Source organism: Schistocerca americana, chromosome 7, assembly GCF_021461395.2.
Source record: "Schistocerca americana isolate TAMUIC-IGC-003095 chromosome 7, iqSchAmer2.1, whole genome shotgun sequence".
Classification (NCBI taxonomy): Eukaryota; Metazoa; Arthropoda; class Insecta; order Orthoptera; family Acrididae; genus Schistocerca; species Schistocerca americana.
In genome coordinates, this window is record NC_060125.1 from 475,405,954 (window position 1) to 475,429,930 (window position 23,977).

General features: G+C 44.3%; 1 protein-coding gene across 1 annotated transcript in view; it reads left to right on the top strand.

The window, feature by feature from the left end:
• LOC124622384 overlaps nucleotides 1-23,977 on the top strand; it is a 226,377-nt gene that overhangs the window by 141,696 nt on the left and 60,704 nt on the right. Inside the window, exon 2 of the mRNA XM_047148071.1 lies at nucleotides 8,116-8,280. Coding sequence (XP_047004027.1) covers nucleotides 8,206-8,280 — 75 coding nt within the window. The 5' untranslated portion in view covers nucleotides 8,116-8,205. The remainder of the gene's footprint in view (nucleotides 1-8,115; nucleotides 8,281-23,977) is intronic.

Genomic DNA, 23,977 nt, shown 5'->3' on the forward strand with positions numbered 1-23,977 from the left:
GCGCTCACTTATCTGAAGGATTGTAAACTACTTCACGAAAGACTGACTAGGTGGTCGTTGTATTTACAGCAATTTAACTATGACATCTGTTACGTAAAAGGGACCGACAATTGCGTAGCGGATGCGCTGTCGCGGTTGCCCGAGTCTAATCAAGGTCTATTGAAAGATGAGGCAGATGGAGTAGTCAAATTGTACTATTTTAAAGAAGTTGAGGGACGTAAATTAATAATGAACATCTGTAAGAATCTACGTCGTCATCAGAACGAGGATGGTTGTTTAAATATGGTGAAAACCCGATACGATGAAAAGAGTCCAGAAGGAGAGAAATTAAGGAAGTATTACAAGATATACGATCATATCTTGTACATACGTAAGGGTGAAGATAGTAATATTTGGCGGGTATGCTGGCCCACCAAATACGTCACGGAAATAATAGACTACTACCATTTGGCGTATGGTCACTGTGGACCAAAGAAATGTACGGAAAAGCTGAGTGAAGTAGTGCATTTTAACAACATGTTAAAACGAGTTACTGACAGAGTGAAAACTTGCGATTTATGTCAGAAGGTGAAGGTTACCAACTGTACGAGTCGTGGTCCTATGCAAAGTATAAGGCCTAACGACACCTTTGAGTTACTGTGCGTGGACTTGTACGGACCTTTGCCCAAGTCATCAGGAAACTTTGCCTACATTTTAGTAGTGCTAGAAGCTTTTTCCAAGTTCATCAAACTATACCCGATTAGGAAAGCTACAGCCAAAGCGGTCTATAGCAAGCTTGTGAACGATTATTTTGTTCATATTGGTAAGCCCAAGGCGATTCTATCAGACAATGGGGCACAATTTACTTCTAAGTTATGGAATGAAGGCATGGAAAGTAATGGGGTCGAGGTGATCCATATTTCAGCTTATTGTCCGGCTGGGCATGGGGCAAATATGTAGCAGTATTTGAGAGAATTATGAACACCTTGAGACATGAATCGACGGGATTTTCTCCAGAGGAAATCCTGTTGGATGACAGAAGTAAAAGTTTAGTGGAAGAGATAATCAAATTCCCTCCACGGATTGACATTAGTATTGGTGTGAAAAAAGATCGTTTGCGAGAAGTAATGAAGCTTAAAGCCGATGCTCGCATACGTCGTCATGACGCTAAAGCGCGTTTTGCTAAGTTTGCGATTGGAGACTTAGTACTTGTAAAAGCTCATGAGAAATCGATCGAGATAGACAATGAAATCTCTAAATTTAAGTTTGTTTATAATAGACCATATAAAGTCATTGGTATACCTCACACAAATGCTTATTGCTTAGAGTATCCAAGCTCTGGAAAACTATTAGGTATACGGAACATTGTAGACTTGAAATTGTACCGACCTAGGATCGATTAATACCACACAATGGGTAATTTATACAGTATGTAAAATAGAGTGTAAGATTTAACGATTTGCAAGATTGCCATGCTTTTGCCTGACCAAGGTCATTAAAGAAGTTGTAATTAATAAGTAATTAATTTTGATTAATCAATTTAATTTTAATCAATTTAATCATGATCTAATCAACTGAAAAATCCAAGCTGCTGGTTTAAGTTTTCAGCTGAGTCACAGTAGATTAAGGAATGTAAATATGATTTTGTAAATAGCTGTAAGATTTCATAAATATGTGATTTACTAGTCATTGCCGATGTACTTAGACGCTGTTTTAAGTTTCAGGCTAGTACATGCGTGTGATGATGGACAGTGTTGAGTTATCGACTGTGATAGTGTTTATGGACTCCTTGAGATTACCCGGGAGTGAGTTTTTCCGAAAGAATTCAGTGAAACGGACGTTCTGGAAATGCTGTTACACAGGCGAGTGAGATCAAGCGTGCCGCACAGGCGGGCGCAACAATACTTGCGAGGCGAAGGCGCTGTCGGCACTTGTGCCGCTGTCGGCTCTTGTGGCGCTGTCGGCATTCTTTGTACTTGCGAGTACGGAAGGCGGAATTGTTTTTCTTCCTGGACAGCTGAAAGAATTCTACTGTCAATATTTATGGTTTTTTCGATCTGCTGAATATTATTTTCTTGTTTAGTGTTAAGTGGACTCTCATGGCAAGAGTATTAATTACGAAAAGGTTACACAAAATGTGTAGTCTATTTAATTATTTATTTGCGTATTTTGATCTACCTGTTTTTATGACCATGCACTCTAATTAATTTTGCAAATAGTATTCTATTTCTCATAGTGTTACGAATTTTAATGATTTTGGAGTAGCTAAGCCATTTTCTATATTTTCTATGAATTTTAATATGTTGTCAACCTGTTTTATTTTGTGCAAGATGACAGAGTGGAATAAGATTAGGAGTGTCTCCACTCAATTATTATGGTCTAAAAATTGATTTATGGTTAATTAGACGAATGCTAAATTTTGTTGATGTTTTGAGCATATGCATTTCCGCTGTTTCTTTTTTGGGACATTTTCTGAGTCTGTTTACGTTACACGAACATCCTCAGACAATGTGGGGCACGTGTAACGCCGGAAATGCATATCCTCCTATTTCCATCTATTGTACTATTATTTTTTTTCCTTGTTTTGTTACCTCAAGATATGACATTTCTGTCTCTTTATATATTGTAATTGTTTTACTGTTTGTATATATATATTTATGCACTTATGTCGATGTATAATTGGTTTGTTTCGTAAATATTATTTGTATTTTTACGCTGGGTCTTGCCTAGGGAAAACTGCTATCGAACGATTACATCGATGGGTCGTGTGAAGAATCAAAGTGTGTAGGATCTTGGGTAGTGTTAACTCTGCCGCGTGGAGCACGGGCAGAGAGAGTCTGGCTGGAGTAGCGAGTGGAGCAGGTGTGTTGGGTGTAGCTCCCGCGAGTTGCCGCGCTTTCGGGGTTTGGCAGCATGTAATTGCGCTCGACTTGCGATAATAGTTTCTGACATGGTGTCGCGGACGGGAAGCATTAGCTGGCGCACATCAAGAGCCCGTTTCGTCTGGTGACCGTGTTGAGAAGAAGGCGCGCCAACATCCAGCTTCTGCAACAGCGACGGCCGACAATGAGTGACGGTCGCCACCTCCTCGATCGACGGCTTCAAACCTTCAATCAACCAACAAGGAAGACTGGAAGCACGTAAAGTTTTAGAACTGTATGGCAGACCTCAGCTTTTCAAATTGTTCCATTTGCCTCGCAAAATTACAGCAACTTAGCATGAACCTTTGTTGCTCATTGTCCCAATTGCATTACCAAGCAGGGTCCCTTCCTTTTCCGAAATCAACCCGAGTGTCGTTGAAATTCAGATGCCAGCATTAAAGTACAATCAATCCATTTCACTGCTTTAATTTCAAAGTTCAGTTTAAGTATTCAATATTTAGATTACGCAAGCACAAATTAAGAGTGCGAGTTTAGTTACCGTGTTTTAGCTTACCTGTGACTGCAGCTCAGCTTGGTACGTACTAAATCTTACTATTGTTAATTGTTCAGAATCATTTAATTCAAGTTCAAAGCTAAATCTCTTATTTCTAAATTGCGTAGATTCAAGTAGCTTTTGAAATGATTGTTGAGGTAGTCCAAGACTAACCGTATTTTACTGAATTTCGATGTGTTTAAGAAAGAAAGCTTCTTATTAATTTCAGTCACTAAATTAACTTTCAGTTTTCCAGTTTTATTAATTCTTTTGCTAAATTAAGTCAGAGTGCAGCGAAAGTTATTACTTCTGACAAACTTTCAGTTTTCACACTACACGTGTCAACCTTCAGTTGCCACGCTTCTAGTGCTAATTATATGTGTAATTACCTTTCTTTTTCAGTTACTATAGTAATTGTCCTTAGGACTGGCGACCGTAATTTCCCCCAAATCTCAAATATCTAATTACCGCTAGTTAATTGTTAACGTAACGGCCGCACATTTACTTTCTTCATTAACTTTACCCCTTTTCAAAATTAATTTCCACCAGTTTCATTTGCATTTTTCCTTTCATTTAGATGTAACCCTTTCCTCCCTCTTTACCGACAGATTAACTTCGGTGACGATTGCTTTTTCCCAAATTTCCATTAGGTACACGCGGTTTAATTTTTCTCTGTCATTAAGGACGATAAGTGAGGGGGAGGTTACAAACTCTTGGAAGGAAGCAAAAAAAAAAAAAAAAAAAAAGAAAAAAAAATGGAAAATTTATGGTAAGGTCTTATCCACATCTACACGGATACTCTGCAAATCACGTTCAAGTGCCTGGCAGAGGGTTCATCGAACCAACTTCACAATTCTCTATTATTCCAATCTCGTATGCCGCGCGGAAAGAATGAACACCTATATCTTTCCCTACGAGCTCTGATTTCCCTTATTTTATCGTGGTGATCGCTCCTCCCTATGTAGTAGGTGTCAACAAAATACTTTCGCATTCGGAGGAGAAAGTTGGTGATTGGAATTTCGTGAGAAGATTCCGCCGCAACGAATAATGCCTTTCTTTTAATGATTTCCGGCCCAAATCCTGTATAATTTCTGTGACACTCTCTCCCATATTTCGCGATAATACAAAACGCGCTGCCTTTTTTTTGAACTTTTCCGATGTACTCCGTCAGTCCTATCTGGTAAGGATCCCACACCGCGCAGCAGTACTCTAAAAGAGGACGGACAAGCCTAGTGTAGGCAGTCTCATTAGCAGGTCTGTTCCATTTTCTAAGTGTCTTGCCAATAAAACGCAGTCTTTGGTTAGCCTTCCCCTGAACGTTTTCTATGTGTTACTTCCAATTTAAGTTGTTCGTAATTGTAATACCTAGGTATTTAGTTGAATTTACGGCTTTTAGATTAGACTGATTTATCGTGTAACCGAAGTTTAACGAGTTCCTTTTAGCACTCATGTGGATGACCTCACGCTTTTCGTTATTTAGGGTCAACTGCCACTTTTCGCACCGTTCAGATATCTTTTCTAAATCGTTTTGCAGTTCGTTTTGATTTTATGATGACTTTATTAGTTGATAAACGACAGCGTCATCTGCAAACAACCGAAGACTATTGCTCAGATTGTCTCCAAAATCGTTTACATAGATAAGGAACAGCAAAGGGCCTATAACACTACGTTGGGGAACGCCAGAAATCACTTCTGTTTTACTCGATGACTTTCCGTCAGTTCCTATGAACTGTGACCTCTCTGACAGGAAATCGCAAACCCAGTCACATAACTGAGACGATATTCCATAAGCACGCAATTTCACTACGAGCCGCTTGTATGTTACAGTGTCAAAAGCCTTCCAGAAATCCAGAAACACGGAATCGATCTGAAATCCCTTGTCAAATGAGACCAAACTGCTGAGGTCATCGGTCCCTAAGCTTAAGCACTACTTAATATAACTTAAACTAACTTACAGTAAGGACAACACACACACCCATGCCAGAGGGAGCACTCGAACCTCCGACGGGGGGGAGGCGCCCGGACCGTGACAAGACGCCCTACACCTTGCGGCTACCCCGCGCGGCTCGAAAGAAACGTGACATCCAGAAACGTATGGCCCCAATATGCCAATACACAGGGTGGTCCTTCGGTAGTGACCGGGCCAAATATCACAGGAAATAAGCATCAAAAGAAAAAACTACAAAGAACGAAACTCGTCTAGCTTGAAGGGGAAAACCAAATGGCGCTATGGTTGGCCCGCTAGATGGCGCTGCCATAGGTCAAACGGATATCAACTGCGTTTTTTAAAAATAGGAACCCCTATTTCTTATTACATATTCGTGTAGTACGTAAAGCAATATGAATGTTTTAGTTGGACCGCTTTTTTCGCTTTGTGATAGATGGCGCTGTAATAGTCACAAACTATAAGTACGTGGTATCACGTAACATTCCACCAATGCGAACGGTATTTGCCTCGTGAGACATTACCCGTGTTAAAATGGACCGTTTACCAATTGCGGAAAAGATCTATATCGTGTTGTATGGCTATTGTGATCAAAATCCCCTACGGGCGTGTGCTATGTACGCTGCTCGGTATCCTGGACGACATAATCCAAGTGTCCGGACCGTTCGCCGGATAGTTGCGTTATTTAAGGAAACAGGAGGTGTTCAGCCACATGTGAAACGTCAACCACGACCTGCAACAAATGATGATGCCCAAGAAGGTGTTTTAGCTTATGTCGCGGCTAATCCCCACGTCAGTAGCAGACAAATTGCGCGAGAATCGGGAATCTCAAAAACGTCGATGTTGAGAATGCTACATCAACATCGATTGCACCCTTACCATATTTATATGCTCCAGGAATTGCATGGCGACGACTCTGAGCGTCGTGTACAGTTTTGCCACTGGGCACAAGAAAAATTACGGGACGATGACAGATTTTTTACACGCGTTCTGTTTAGCGACGAAGCGTCATTCACCAACAGCGGTAACGTAAACCGGCATAATATGCACTACTGGGCAACGGAAAATCCACGATGCCTGCGACAAGTGGAACATCAGCGAGCTTGGCGGGATAATCTATGGTGCGGCATTATGGAAGGTAGGAGAACTGGCCCCCATTTTATCGATGGCAATCTAAATGGTGTAATGTATGCTGATATCCTACGTAATGTTCTACCGATGTTACTACAAGATATTTCACTGCATGACAGAATGGCGATGTACTTCCAAAATGATGGATGTCCGGCACATAGCTCGCATGCGGTCGAAGCGGTATTGAATAGCATGTTTCATGACAGGTGGATTGGTCGTCGAAGCACCATACCATGGCCCACACGTTCACCGGATCTGACGTCCCCGGATTTCTTTGTGTGGGGAAAGTTGAAGGATATTTGCTATCGCGATCCACCGACAACGGCTGACAACATGCGTCAGCACATTGCCAACGCATGTGCGAACATTACGGAAGGCGAACTACTCGCTGTTGAGAGGAATGTCGTTACACGTATTGCCAAATGCATTGAGGTTGACGGACATCATTTTTATCATTTACTGCATTAATGTGGTATTTACAGGTAATAACGCTGTAACAGCATGCGTACTCTGAAATGATAAGTTCACAGAGGTACATGTATCACATTGGAACAACCGAAATAAAATGTTCAAACGTACCTACGTTCTGTATTTTAGTTTAAAAAACCTGCCTGTTACCAACTGTTCGTCTAAAGTTGTGAGCCTCGTGAGACATTACCCGTGTTAAAATGGACCGTTTACCAATTGCGGAAAAGATCTATATCGTGTTGTATGGCTATTGTGATCAAAATCCCCTACGGGCGTGTGCTATGAACGCTGCTCGGTATCCTGGGCGACATAATCCAAGTGTCCGGACCGTTCGCCGGATAGTTGCGTTATTTAAGGAAACAGGAAGTGTTCAACCACATGTGATACGTCAACCACGACCTGCAACAAATGATGATGCCCAAGAAGGCATTGTGACTATTACAGCGCCATCTATCAAAAACCGAAAAAAGTGGTCCAACTAAAACATTCATATTTCTTTACATACTACACGAATATGTAATAAAAATGGGTGTACCTATTTTTTAAAAAACGCAGTTGATTTCCTTTTGACCTATGGCAGCGCCGGCTAGGGTGGCCGAGCGGTTCTAGACGCTACAGTCTGGAACCGCGCGACCGCTACGTTCGCAGGTTCGAATCCTGCCTCGGGCATGGATGTCTGTGATGTCGTTAGGTTAGTTAGGTTTAAGTAGTTCTAAGTTCTAGGGGACTGATGACCTTAGAAGTTAAGTCCCATAATGCTCAGAGCCATTTGAACCATTCTGAACCTATGGCAGCGTCATCTGGCGGGCCAACCATAGCGCCATTTGATTTCTCCCTTCAAACTAGACAAGTTTCGTTCTTTGTAGTTTTTTCGTTTGACGCTTATTTCGTGAGATATTTGGCCCGGTCACAATCAATGGACCACCCTTTGTATTACTTTTGAGAGGTACACATGGGGCCTGAAGATGGCATAATGAACTGCCGAAACTTGTAGCGAAAATAAAATATTATAACATCTCAATTGCACGTCTGTTCCTTTCATTGTTAAACATCAATTTAAGTGTCCACTAAAAGGTGTCCGAACACTTTTGATGAGATTGTGTATTAAGATTTGTTTTGCATTTGATTTTGTGAAATACTAGTACACTTAAGTGAACACGTTTCGGTCCTATTGACAGGGACCGTGGTGCGATACTTCCGCTGATCTGCCCGCAACTGGAGCTCTGCGCTAGCTCTGGAGTCCTCTGTGCACTGAACCAACGGGCACGATGCAGTACCCACTTAACAGCTGCTGTGGGCTGTCGCTGAGGACGGGCGCCGTCATCATCGCCTACCTGTCTATTGTGAGTACAGCCGAGCGTAGTTTGATCACAATTACTTGTTACTGACACTGCATGCCTTGCACATAAGTTCGTGAACATACCGCGCTCACGGTAGCATTCGTTTATTGTTTTATTTCTTTTATTTAATTATTCCTGTCAGTGCTTGATATATTGTATTTTCACACCGCCACACCTCGTCACGTAAAACACTGATTTGGGTAATGAAAGAGGCCAAGGAACATATTTATTTGCCAATGTATAATATTTAACTACACATTGTAATGATGTATTTTGACTATTTACGAGGAGAAATGAATCCAGCACCATGGACGCGCCTAAGAAACTATAGACTAATTCAGCGTGCATGTAAAAACATCGATATTAAAGCCAGGCTCTGAAGACATTTGAATATTACAAAAAACAAGCGCGCAACCTATCGTCCACTGCCGGACGATACCACTCTCTTTTTATCTCCTGTATAATAACGACGCACCATTACATAGGCGTCATTATTAGACTTGTAATTTGTTAAATTCTACGGATGTATACTGTCATTTTGTTGCATGTTAGACTAGTATGTGTGAAAAACACAGCGTGTTTAATGAATGGACATTTATTCGTGATTTGTAAACTTTTCAAACCACTCAAGCTCTGTCATTGTTATTGACGTAAGTGTTAACATGTTATATGTACGTTAAGTCCAAGTTGTTAATTATAGTGTCAATTACTCTAAATTTGTGTTCGCTTAGTCATTTACTTTCAATGGCCAAGTTTTTTTTTTACAGAGCCAACCATGTCCGACGTGTCATTGTGTAGACAGAACAATCGAGGCCGGCGTTAACATACTACTTATATTCCCCCCTTGTAATATTTTCAAACTCGGTTTTAAACTGGCCCTAGGTACATTTTCAGTGCGAGTGTCGTCCAGGAATTTTTTAGCAAACTTCACTTCTCTAATCGCACATAGCTCGCACAAAGCCTCGCTGTTCCACAATGGTACGCGGCACTTTCTAAACGGGAAAGGGGCCACACAAGTATAAGTTGCTTCCCCTTCTCAATCTGTTGCTTAATAATAATGATAATAATAATAATAATCATAATAATAATATTTCCTCACATCAGATGCTCTACAAAATCTTCAGTATCATCTTCGTTGCTCTTTCTCTCTCTCTCTCTCTCTCTCTCTCTCTCTCTGAGTTTCCAACTGAGTTCCTCACCCGCGTCTACCTTTCCCATAGTCAGCATACTTCTGTAGCTTTGCATTTATTCATTTCTCCTATCCATCTCTACTTCGCCATCTGCATTTCCTGTCGGTCTCATTTTTTAGATTCAATGAAAGACTTTATTAAAAACTAGAAACCTGGAGTAGATGACAGAATTATTGAGTGCCTTGGGAGATTCAGCTAAGGCCAAACTATCACACTTGATATTGAAGACGTACTAGCAGACGAAATAATGCGGAATATAATAATTTCTAAAAAGGCAGATACTGACAGTCGTGAGTGTTATCGAACCATCAGTTCAATAAATCATGTTTACAAGATACTGACGCAAATTATTTGCACAAGAATGGAAAAATACGCACAAGCAAACCTGAGGGATGATCACTTTGGGTTCCAGAGAAATGCAGGATTACGCGAGGGAATATTCACACAACGAATTGTCCTAGAAAATGGGTCGAAGAAAGGCAAATCTACGTATGTAGCTTTGTAGATTTAGAGATAGCTTTTCACCGTCGACTGCACTACACTCTCTGAAATTATGAAGTTATCAGGCATAAAACACAGGGACCAAGAAGGTTATTCGCAACTTGTACATTAACCAGATAGTAGTTATAAGAGACGAATTACATGAAAGGGAGTCCGCGCCTCGTGGTCTCGCGGTAGCGTTCTCGCTTCCCGAGCACGGGGTCCCGGGTTCGATTCCCGGCAGGGTCAGGAATTTTTCCTGCCTCGAGATGACTGGGTGTTGTTGTGTCGTCTTCATCATAATCATATATTCCCATTACGGTTGGAGGAAGGCAACGCCAAACCACCTCCATTAGGACCTTGCCTAGTAAGGCGGTGCGGGTCTCCCGCATCGTTCCCCTACACTCTGTAAAGAAGCATGGGACTTCATTTCACTTCACATGAAAGGGAAGCAACAGCTGAGAACGGTTGTAGCCTGTCCTCGATGTTACTGACCAAGCGTAAGTGAAAGCAAGTTACTTATAAATGGAATCAAAGCGCATAGGACAGACCAACGTGGGTGGAAAACGGCATCTAAACTACTCTTCTAGCTGAAGACCAGTAGAACAACATTTAATTGTTGCTTCGCCTGTCGTTGCTGCGCAGGCAGAACATTTCAGAACAGCAGAGTGCCACCACAGCAACTAACCGCTACTAACAACACGAGCTAGTGCTGTTTTTACTGACAATGCTGCGTGTGCGCTAGGGTACAGCTAGAAAGCGGTGTCAGGTTCCTTGCTTGTGTATGGTTAGGATAACTCTCTCACATGGAAGAAATCTTAATATTAAACTCATTAAACTACGACTTCATTAGGAAGGGAAACCAATCAGTTATAGTATGGTACATACACTCCTGGAAATTGAAATAAGAACACCGTGAATTCATTGTCCCAGGAAGGGGAAACTTTATTGACACATTCCTGGGGTCAGATACATCACATGATCACACTGACAGAACCACAGGCACATAGACACAGGCAACAGAGCATGCACAATGTCGGCACTAGTACAGTGTATATCCACCTTTCGCAGCAATGCAGGCTGCTATTCTCCCATGGAGACGATCGTGGAGATGCTGGATGTAGTCCTGTGGAACGGCTTGCCATGCCATTTCCACCTGGCGCCTCAGTTGGACCAGCGTTCGTGCTGGACGTGCAGACCGCGTGAGACGACGCTTCATCCAGTCCCAAACATGCTCAATGGGGGACAGATCCGGAGATCTTGCTGGCCAGGGTAGTTGACTTACACCTTCTAGAGCACGTTGGGTGGCACGGAATACATGCGGACGTGTATTGTCCTGTTGGAACAGCAAGTTCCCTTGCCGGTCTAGGAATGGTAGAACGATGGGTTCGATGACGGTTTGGATGTACCGTGCACTATTCAGTGTCCCCTCGACGATCACCAGTGGTGTACGGCCAGTGTAGGATATCGCTCCCCACACCATGATGCCGGGTGTTGGCCCTGTGTGCCTCGGTCGTATGCAGTCGTGATTGTGGCGCTCACCTGCACAGCGCCAAACACGCATACGACCATCATTGGCACCAAGGCAGAAGCGACTCTCATCGCTGACGACGAGACGTCTCCATTCGTCCCTCCATTCACGCCTGTAGCGACACCACTGGAGGCGGGCTGCACGATGTTGGGGCGTGAGCGGAAGACGGCCTAACGGTGTGCGGGACCGTAGCCCAGCTTCATGGAGACGGTTGCGAATGGTCCTCGCCGATACCCCAGGAGCAACAGTGTCCCTAATTTGCTGGGAAGTGGCGGTGCGGTCCCCTACGGCACTGCGTAGGATCCTACGGTCTTGGCGTGCATCCGTGCGTCGCTGCGGTCCGGTCCCAGGTCGACGGGCACGTGCACCTTCCGCCGACCACTGGCGACAACATCGATGTACTGTGGAGACCTCACGCCCCACGTGTTGAGCAATTCGGCGGTACGTCCACCCGGCCTCCCGCATGCCCACTATACGCCCTCGCTCAAAGTCCGTCAACTGCACATACGGTTCACGTCCACGCTGTCGCGGCATGCTACCAGTGTTAAAGACTGCGATGGAGCTCCGTATGCCACGGCAAACTGGCTGACACTGACGGCGGCGGTGCACAAATGCTGCGCAGCATTCGACGGCCAACACCGCGGTTCCTGGTGTGTCCGCTGTGCCGTGCGTGTGATCATTGCTTGTACAGCCCTCTCGCAGTGTCCGGAGCAAGTATGGTGGGTCTGACACACCGGTGTCAATGTGTTTTTTTTCCATTTCCAGGAGTGTAATATTTTCATTTTCGGTTTGCTGAATTTTATTGAAGTTCATCGTTTACTTAATGGTTGTGCTAAGTATGTGTGCAGCCTTTAAGAAGACATCTTTAGTGATCTTTATCCAGATCCTCGAGTTCCGTTCATTTTGATCAACACCGTCACATTTTTTTGGTGATGTCAGTGACGGTAGCTGCGGTTATTGCGAAACCAGAAGTAAATTAGGAGAGCGGTAGTTTTGCGAGTCCCAGCAATTACAGCTCTCAGTGTCACTGGCGAACCGTCCTCCGTGGCCTGTGCGCCACAACGAAGCGTCAGTTCACACGAGGGGCAGCTTGCCAGTAGTTGCGGCAATGCTGTAAAAGTTCGTGACAGACGTCAACTAACAACACTAGATATCCAAAAACCAACAACAATATTCCTCAGTAGGCACTGCTACAGCAAGACAGAATATTTGGCCTAAAGGAGAAAATTACACTTAGCTCATTTGCCTGTATTAAACTGATCGTGTTTTGTCATTACTTCTGCAGCTAATAGTGTTCTGTGCGAAGCTGCGTAAATTATTTGTTCAGAGTATCAGCTAAAACTGGCAGCTGTGCAATTTAAAACAAGGAGCGGTGGCTTTTTTGAAACATATGTAAAGTAATCTAGACGTTGTTTCCAAAATGAATCATACTCAAAAACATGAAACCACACTACACAAACACTCGTTAGAATCACCTACAATTAACAGATACGGAACGACGAATGACAAAACTAGTCTTTCCAAACCGTCCTTATAGACCTCTCGGCAGCGCCTCGTGAAGTGAGAGTTTGTGACCCTGTTGATGGGGATCTGACAGTCGGATTGGTACTTAAATCCAGCGGTCCCTTTGGTGCTTTTAGAAAGTATTAGGCGTGTGCCGGCAACGGGTTTCACACTCTCCCTTCCCGCATCATTCCACGACACTAACGTGACACCACAGTACACTCTCTTTCTTTCTGAAACACGTACAAGAAACATTACCGGCACTTACAGGTAATAGATTCAGCTCACAACGCTTATACACTGCGTGGAGCCATTGAGTGCAGAGTAAGAAAACTCCTCGCGATTTGGTGGCTGAACAACCAGTTGGGGTCTCCCAGCCAACAATCCCGTACCACTGCTCTCATATACTATTGGGCGTGAGTAGATTGGTATCGGTCATAATCAGTTGATCTTGTTTATCACACAACTAGCTTGCAGGGACTACTTATTTCTGGTAATACGTTATTTTGGCTCGTTCCACGTCCCTGAAAGCTCCATGATGAGATTTGGGAAAACAGTGCGTGAATGAATGAATAGGTCTTTCGATAATCCAAGCTGTGCTCTATCCCTACCTTGCAACATTTCTCGTTCAAAAATATCCCTCATTTTTGTCCAGAAGAGCTACGACGTCAGCGAACTTTGAACTCAAACTCACGCAGGACATGGTGGACGTCGAGCGTGACCAGATGTGTGACCTCATAACGTCGAGCTTGACGTTTAGGAGCATTCCTGAACACGTGAAGTACAGAGAACAACAAATGAAGCCGTCGAAATTGCGCTTCACGAATTTCTGACTTCATGACATGGAAAAAGCACGTTGAGGAGTCCTTCCGGACGCGCAGAGCAATATCTAGGATGGTTCAAATGGATCTGAGCACTATGGGACTTAACATCTGTGGTCATCAGTCCCCTAGAACTTAGAACTACTTAAACCTAACTAACCTAAGGACATCACACACATCCATGCCCGAGGCAGGATTCGAACCTGCGACCGTAGCAGTCGCGCGGTTCCGGTCTGAGCGCCTAGAACCGCTAGACCACCGCGGCCGGCAATATCTAGGATGTCCAATATTCTGAACGCACGTTTGAATGTAAACCGATGAGATGGAAGAACGCCACCTGCGTCATATGATGCTATCTCCCTCCAGTACAGAGTCGGGAGACGAAATACACAATGTGATCAAAAGTATCCGGGCACCTGGCTGAAAATGACTTGCGAGTTCGTGGCGCCCTCCATCGGTAATGCTCGAATTCAATGCGGTGTTGGCCCACCTTTAGCCTTGATGACAACCTCCACTGTCGCAGACATACGTTCAATCAGGTGCTGGAAGGTTTTTTGGGGAATGGCAGCCTATTCTTCACGGAGTGCTGCACTGAGGAGACGTATCGATGTCGTTTGGTGAGGCCTGGCACGAAGTCGGCTTTCAGGTCAGGACAATGTGCAGGCCAGTTCATTACAGGGATGTTATTGTCGTGGAACCACTCCGCCACAGGCTGTGCATTATGAACAGGTGCTCGATCGTGTTGAAAGATGCAATCGCCATCCCCGAATTGCTTTTCAACAGAGGGAAGCAAGAAGGTGCTTAACACATCAACGTAGGCCTGTGCTGTGATAGTGCCACGCAAAACAACAGGGGGTGCAAGTACCCTCCATGAAAAACACGACCACACTATAACACCACCGCCTCAGAATTTGACTGTTGGCACTAAACACGCTGGCAGATGACGTTCACCAGGCATTCACCAAACACACAGCCTGTCATCGGATCCCCACATTGTGTACCGTGATTCGATACTCCAAACAACGTTTCTCCACTGTTCAATTGTCCAATATTCACTCTCCTTACACCAATCGAGGCACAGTGAACTCGGCACACTCAACGTTGACGTTCGAATGCACTGTCCGTATGCTGGGGCTAATGCATTGCAATATCGCTTACTGCATCACAGGCTCAACGGGTCTGACGCCACACTGAAATACAGCTTCCTCAAGTTATAGTGCCGCATTTTTGACTTTGGTGTTAGAACATGCCTGACCAAGATGTGTGCTCCCGAAGCGCGCTCACGCTCCGCGAGCGCAGCCGACTCTACTCAGTGTTCGTCTTCCCCCACCACTGCGCTATACCGAGCAGGTGTGTGAGTGAGACGGCTATAGGAAGAAGGCAGCACGCGGGGGAAACTTAGGAAGACGTGTTTGCAACAATTCAAGTACTTCTATGAGGCGAATACTGCGGCATACTTGTCTTGTGACAGCCAGAGCGAGAGCACCAGCAGCAGCGAGTACTGTTTGTATAAAGCGTTTATTTTGCATTTTGTTTACGACCTTCCACTAAGGAAGGGATTCTATTTGTGTTTATCTGCTCTGCATAGTAACTAACAGTTCTTGATAAAACTTTACGTAGTTTTCGTGTTAGATTTCTTAGTGTTTTCTTGATCGTTTAGAACAGAAAGCGCCCTAAAACCGTCTTTTGTTTGTTTCGCGGCCGTTAGCCACTAGTCACTTGAATCAGCAGTTGTCTTGTGACAGCCAGAGCGAGAGCACCAGCAGCAGCGAGTACTGTTTGTATAAAGCGTTTTTGTACTTATTTGCTGCGCTTAGCTTTTAAATAGTTTTTCTGGGAAAACCTAGCGTAGTTTTCGCGTCTCGTATTTCAGTGAGTGTTTCTTGATTATCAGAGTAGCTCATCAGAAGATTATCTTGGGAATTTGTCACCGTATAGAGTAGGGTAAACATAGTCATGTGTAGGGACTGTGGTTGTTGTGAGCGGACGCAAGGAGAATTGGCCACTCTTCGGGGGCAGGTGGAGGCTTTGTCTGTTAGGCTCATCGAGCTCGAGGCGCAGGCGTCGGCTCGTAGTGGCGTTGGGGCAACTGTGGTGAGACCTATGCCTACTTCGGTGGCCTTGGAATCACATGGAACCCCTGATGTCGCTGCGTCTTCCGGCAGTGAGCATCTTACCGGTCAGCCATCACTCCAGGGTGAATGGCGGACAGTGGTGGGCTCGCCCGTGCCTGGCCGAAAGGCGAAGGTGGGATCTGGCCGCGTGGCAGCTGCCTTACCCCTTTCCAGCAGGTACGGGGTGCTTCCTAGTGGTGACGACATCGTTTCCGAGCCACCACAGGATGCCTCGCCTGTTGGGCCAGTGGCCGATTCTCCGGCAAGGTCCCGACAGTCACAGAGGGCGGGCCTATTAGTTATAGGGAGCTCCAACGTTAGGCGGGTTATGGAGCCCCTTAGGAAAATAGCGGGTAGGTCGGGGAAGAATGCCAGTGTGCACTCGATGTGCTTGCCGGGGGGTCTCGTCCGTAATGTGGAGGAGGCCCTTCCGGCAGCTATTGAACGCACTGGGTGTGACCGGCTGCAGATAGTAGCACATGTCGGAACGAATGACGCCTGCCGCTTGGGTTCTGAGGCCATCCTTGGTTCCTTCCGGCGGCTGGCTGATTTGGTGAAGACAACCAGCATCGCACGCGGAGTGCAAGCTGAGCTTAATATCTGCAGCATAGTGCCCAGAGTCGATCGCGGTCCTCTGGTTTGGAGCCGTGTGGAGGGTCTAAACCAGAGGCTCAGACGACTCTGCGACTATAATGGTTGCAAATTCATCGACCTCCGTTATTGGGTGGAGAACTGTAGGGCCCCCCTAGACAGGTCAGGCGTGCACTACACACCGGAAGCAGCTACTAGGGTAGCAGAGTACGTGTGGCGTGCACACGGGGGTTTTTTAGGTTAGAGGGACCCCCCCTTGGGCGAAACGATAAAATACCTGACGGCTTACCAGAGAGGACATTATCATCGTTGATAAAGAACGTCCGTCCTCAGAGACCAAAAACAGGAAAAGTCAATGTAATATTGGTAAACTGCAGGAGTATCCAGGGCAAGGTTCCTGAATTAGTATCTCTTATTGAAGGAAATAGTGCGCATATAGTATTAGGAACGGAAAGTTGGTTAAAACCGGAAGTGAACAGTAACGAAATCCTAGACACAGAATGGAATATATACCGCAAGGATAGGATAAACGCCAATGGTGGAGGAGTATTTATAGCAGTAAAGAATTCAATAATATCCAGTGAAGTTATTAGCGAATGCGAATGTGACATAATCTGGGTTAAGTTAAGTATCAAAGGTGGGTCAGATATGATAGTCGGATGCTTCTATAGACCACCTGCATCAGCAACCGTAGTAGTTGAGCGTCTCAGAAAGAACCTGCAGAACGTCGTGAAGAAGTTTCGTGATCATACTATTGTAATAGGGGGAGACTTCAATCTACCAGGTATAGAATGGGATAGTCACACAATCAGAACTGGAGCCAGGGACAGAGACTCTTGTGACATTATCCTGACTGCCTTGTCCGAGAATTACTTCGAGCAGATAGTTAGAGAACCAACTCGTGAAGCTAACGTTTTAGACCTCATAGCAACAAATGGACCGGAACTTTTCGACTCCGTGAATGTAGAAGAGGGTATCAGTGATCATAAGTCAGTGGTTGCATCAATGACTACAAGTGTAATAAGAAATGCCAAGAAAGGAAGAAAAATATATTTGCTTAACAAGAGTGATAGGGCACAAATCGCAGAATATCTGAGTGACCACCATCAAACGTTCATTTCTGAGGAAGAGGATGTGGAACAAAAATGGAAAAAATTCAGGAACATCGTCCAGTACGCCTTAGATAAGTTCGTACCGACTAAGGTCCAAAGCGAGGGGAAAGATCCACCGTGGTATAACAATCATGTACGAAAGGTACTACGGAAACAAAGAAAGCTTCATCATAGGTTTAAGAGTAGTCGAATCATAGCTGATAAGTAAAAGCTGAACGAAGCGAAAAAGAGCGTAAAGAGAGCAATGAGAGAAGCATTCAACGAATTCGAACATAAAACATTGGCAAACAATCTAAACAAGAACCCTAAAAAGTTTTGGTCATATGTAAAATCGGTAAGCGGATCTAAATCCCCTATTCAGTCACTCGTTGACCACGATGGCACCGAAACAGAGGACGACCGAAGAAAGGCAGAAATACTGAATTCAGTGTTCCGAGACTGTTTCACTGCGGAAAATCGTAACACGGTCCCTGACTTCAGCCGTCGCACGGACGCCAAAATGGAAAATATTGAAATAAACGATATCGGAATTGAAAAACAACTGCTATCACTTAGTAGCGGAAAAGCATCCGGACCAGACGAGATACCCTTAAGATTCTACAGTGATTATGCTAAAGAACTTGCCCCCTTTCTATCAGCAATTTATCGTAGATCGCTGGAAGAACGTAAAGTACCTAGTGACTGGAAGAAAGCGCAGGTCGTTCCCATTTTCAAGAAGGGTCATAAATCAGATGCGAATAATTATAGGCCTATTTCGGTTACGTCAATCTGTTGTAGAATAATGGAACATGTTTTGTGTTCTCGTATTATGACGTTCTTAGATAATACAAATCTCCTTCATCATAACCAACATGGATTCCGCAAACAGAGATCATGTGAAACTCAGCTCGCCCTATTTGCCCAAGAAATTCACAGTGCCGTAGACACTGGCGAGCAGATTGATGCCGTATTCCTGGACTTCAGGAAGGCATTTGATACGGTTCCGCACTTACGTTTAGTGAAAAAAATACGAGCTTACGGAATATCGGACCAGGTTTGTGATTGGATTCAGGATTTCCTAGAAGAAAGAACACAACATGTCATTCTTAACGGTTCAAAATCTGCAGATGTAGAGGTAATTTCGGGAGTACCGCAGGGAAGCGTGATAGGACCTTTACTGTTTACAATATACATAAATGACTTAGTTGACAACATCGGTAGCTCCGTGAGGCTATTTGCAGATGACACGGTTGTCTACAAGAAAGTAGCAACATCAGAAGACTCGTACGTACTCCAGGAGGACCTGCAGAGGATTAATGCATGGTGCGACAGCTGGCAGCTTTCCCTAAACGTAGATAAATGTAATATAATGCGCATACATAGGGGCAGAAATCCATTCCAGTACGATTATGCCATAGGTGGTAAATCATTGGAAGCGGTAACGACCGTAAAATACTTAGGAGTTACTATCCGGAGCGATCTGAAGTGGAATGATCACATAAAACAAATAGTGGGAAAAGCAGGCGCCAGGTTGAGATTCATAGGAAGAATTCTAAGAAAATGTGACTCATCGACGAAAGAAGTAGCTTACAAAAGGCTTGTTCGTCCGATTCTTGAGTATTGCTCATCAGTATGGGACCCTTACCAGGTTGGATTAATAGAAGAGATAGACATGATCCAGCGAAAAGCAGCGCGATTCGTCATGGGGACATTTAGTCAGCGCGAGAGCGTTACGGAGATGCTGAACAAGCTCCAGTGGCGGACACTTCAAGAAAGGCGTTACGCAATACGGAGAGGTTTATTATCGAAATTACGAGAGAGCACATTCCGGGAAGAGATGGGCAACATATTACTACCGCCCACATATATCTCGCGTAATGATCACAACGAAAAGATCCGAGAAATTAGAGCAAATACGGAGACTTACAAGCAGTCGTTCTTCCCACGCACAATTCGTGAATGGAACAGGGAAGGGGGGATCAGATAGTGGTACAATAAGTACCCTCCGCCACACACCGTAAGGTGGCTCGCGGAGTATAGATGTAGATGTAGATGTAACCAGTGTTTATATTTAATTTCTTATTTTTCTGCCACAGCAACTTCTTTTATTATTTGAGTAAATAAGTACATTAGACAGCGAGCAGAGCTACAGAAATGAAACTTCCTGGCAGATTAAAACTGTGTGCTCGACCGAGACTCGAACTCGGGACCTTTGCCTTTCGCGGGCAAGTGCTCTACCAACTGAGCTACCGAAGCACGACTCACGCCCGGTACTCACAGCTTTACTTCTGCCAGTACCTCGTCTCCTACCTTCCAAACTTTACAGAAGCTCTCCTGCTTCGCAGGAGTTCGAGTCTCGGTCGGGCACACAGTTTTAATCTGCCAGGAATTTTCATATCAGCGCACACTCCGCTGCAGAGTGAAAATCTCATTCTGGAAACATCCCCCAGGCTGTGGCTAAGCCATGTCTCCGCAATATCCTTTCTTTCAGGAGTGCTAGTTCTGCAAGGTTCGCAGGAGAGCTTCTGTAAAGTTTGGAAGGTAGGAGACGAGGTACTGGCAGAAGTAAAGCTGTGAGTACCGGGCGTGAGTCGTGCTTCGGTAGCTCAGTTGGTAGACCACTTGCCCGCGAAAGGCAAATGTCCCGAGTTCGAATCTCGGTCGGGCAAACAGTTTTAATCTGCCAGGAAGTTTCATATCAGCGCACACTCCGCTGCAGAGTGAAAATCTCATTCTAGAGCTACAGAAAGCTTTACATACAGGCATTTAACATAAGATGAGATGTTTATAAATTTGTCTCATTCGGATTTTAGAAAATGTAATATGTTTAGAACTATGGTTCGTGCTAGTTATGGAGTTACGCAGATTAAAATCTGTTAAATGCTAATGTTGATGGGGTTTTGTCAGTTCCATAACAGGAGAAAAAGTAAAACGTTCGGACGCATGTGTTGAAAGTATAAGGTTGAACTAATGTGGTACATTAGCAGTCAAAGGCGAAAAGGGTCAGACAATTAAATCGAAATCCATTTTCAGTCGCGCAGTGTCTTGTAATGTCTTTGAGAACTCATAAAAAATGTTTCAGTTACTGAAACACAGTCAGTCATCTCTGGTACACAAATGACGGTCTTAAGTTACAGGTAATGGTCCACTTCATGAAACTGAAGCTAATTTTTCACAGGATTACTTTATCTTGACCGCCACTTCTGTCGCCAAACGATATTTCCCTTGTGGCTGGCGTTGTAATGACGTTCAAATCCGTGCTTCTCCAACTCTTGAGAGGGCGATGGCATAATAAGCACTTTTCATGGCCTTTAAGCGATGTGAAAAGTAAATTCATTCTCGATCTGCATTGAAAAATACGGCTTCTCCTTTTTTCTTTTGGCAAGTGCGTAGACGCCATAGCATTCCTAGTGCACAACGAAAATCTTAGTGTCTGACGAGGCGATTGCTTTTCTGTAGCGCCGTGCGGGTACAGCCTTCACTTTCCTCTTCTGTTCCCTCCTTATCCCTCAGCGCTTGGAGCGCTAAACAAGAGCCCCTGTATTGGAATATGCTTCCTATGAAACTTGGAGTAAAATCCCTTGCAAACCTCCCACACTTCAAATGTCCAGAAAAGAACTACAGCAGATGTGATAATGAAATAGTACGAGGGTGAGTCAAATGGAAACCGTAAATTTGTAATAACAGATCGAAATTGCCGCCGTTATCCTGTAAGTTGGTAATCGTGCTACAAACAGCGTGCAGAATGGCATGTAGGTAGCAGCATAGTGCAGATGCACATATACCGTCGCAGTATCAGTATAAAGATGGCTGCCCCACTTGTGACTTGCACCAGCGAAGAACAGCGTTCTGTTATTCGGTTTTTGTGTAGTGAAGGAGTGAAACCTATTGAAATTCGTCGACGAATGAAGGTTCAGTAGGGTAATGCATATTTGTCGCAGCAGCAAGTCTACGAATGGAGTAGGAAGTTCGTAAATGGTGTGACTTCAGTGGAAGTTGTTCCTCGTCCAGGTCAGGCACAACGAGTTGTGACTCCACAGAACATTGCAGCAGTTAAAGCCATAGCGAAGGAAAACCACCGAGTAACAATGAATGACACTGAAGCATGTTTACAGATTAGTCATGGGTCAGTACACCACCTTTTGCATGATGTGCTGCAGCTTCACAAAGCATCTGCAAGATGGGTGTCACGGCAGCTGACCCTGAAATGAGAGAAAGACGTGTTGATGCTTGTGAAGAATTTCTTCGGCTCTTTGAACGAGAAGGTGATGGCTTCCTTGCAAGAATCATTACTGGGGACGAAACCTGGGTTCACTTCCGCCAACCGGAACCGAAGAGAGCGAGAAAGGAATGACGGCATTCCTCGTCACCAAAACCAAAGAAGTTTCGAACAGAACCATCAGCAGGGAAGGTTATGCTAACTCTCTTTTGGGACGAAACAGGCGTCATTTTGGAGCATTACATGCCTAGAGAGACCACTGTCACCAGTGCGTCATACACAGATCTCCTAAAAAATCATCTGCGGTCTGCAATCAAATCAAAACGACCTGGACTGCTGTCAGCAGGTGTCCTTTTGCAACATGGCAATACAAGGTCCCACACTGCCCGTACAACAGTTGCAACAATCACAGACCTGCATTTTGAGTGTCTTCCTCATCCACCATACTCACCAGACCTTGCCCCAAGTGATTTCCATATGTTTGGACCACTCAAAGACGCAATGGGAGGAAAGAAGTTCCGTTCTGATGAAGAGGTACGCCACGCGGTGCATGAGTGTTTGCGCGGACTACCAAAAGAATTTTTTTCTAAAGGAATTTATGCACTTTGAAAAGTGATACAGCTTTGTACCACCTCTGCACAATAAATAATATTTAAAAAAATATTTAAGGTTTTCATTTGACTCACCGTCGTACCAATGCTAGAGCAGGCGTAGGCTACCTTTGGTGGCCCGAGCGCTTGATCACATACTGACTTAAGTTCGCGGGCCACCTCTTCATGACTCTACAGCAACACTCCTAGCGTTAAAGTCAAAACGTGACGTCAGAAATTATAGGATAACGCACCAATATGAATGGCATCCCTTTCCCGACACGCCACGCCAACAAATTACGGCTCAAAACGTGTGTTTTTGAGAGTACATTCATTTTGCTTCCACATGGAATTTGTTCCGGGGCCGAAGGTTCGATGCACACGAGCGAGTAACAGGCGCGTGCTCGCATCGAGTTCGCCGAGTCAGAGTTACAGTCTTTGTTTACGAAAATCATTCGCTCCTTTCAGAGATTGCTTCTATGCAGCGTCCTTGATACTGATGTGTCATTGCTCATAACTGACAAGTGGAATCGGACACTGGAACTTATCCAAAATCCTTTCAGTGCACACACTGTGCCATCACAGCGATAATCACGCAGCAGTATTAGTTTGGAAGCCAACGATTATGCACGGAGGCCGAACAAAGCGATCAGTGTTTGATTATCTCATTACGTAAACACACGCAAAATTAGTATAATATTCTACAACATTTATTTTGTATTTCACAAATCAATTTTCGGCTGTTATTCCGTCGTCAGGTAGAAAGATAAGAAAGTGGTGCACCGCGCGAGGTGGCGCAGTGGTTAGACACTGGACTCGCATTCGGGAGGACGACGGTTCAATCCCGCGTCCGGCCATCCTGATTTAGGTTTTCCGTGATTTCCCTAAATCACTCCAGGCAAATGCCGGGATGGTTCCTCTGAAAGGGCACGGCCGCCTTCCTTCCACATCCTTCCCGAGACCGATGACCACGCTGTCTGGTCTCCTTCCCCAAACAACCAACCAAAGTGGTGCAGCGAAAGTTTTTTGGAGCAAAGATTTTAAACTAGTGCATCTCCATTTTCAGAGATGGATATGTTAACGTTAAGTTTAGGAGCAAAACAAAGGGAATTATTTCTGCGTAAATGCGCGGCATGTAAGAATATTTCACTAATATAAAATATGTGACACATTAGCTAATGAACTATATACAAATTTCAACAATTGTTCATGAAGAAAGTAAATTGAGAAATAAATTTTGGTGACATGTTCCAACGGTGTGGCTGAACAAAATAATCTTGTCTTTAATAGGTCCTAAATTACAAACAGATGAGATGTACTAGTGAGATTAAGCAGGTAAGCGAAGCAGCTGTGATCATACAAAGTAAAATTTTTGATACAACAAGATAAAATACAGTAACTGAAATAAAAATGAATGGGACCAGAACAAGAGGGGGTAATTCACAACATGGCCTGGATGGGTTTATGAGTCGTATCTGCGGTTAGAAGTGGCGAATAAGGGAACTGGAGTCTGGTCATTCAGTACTAAGCGTAGGCTGATGGACAAATATTTATTAACTTTCCATTATTT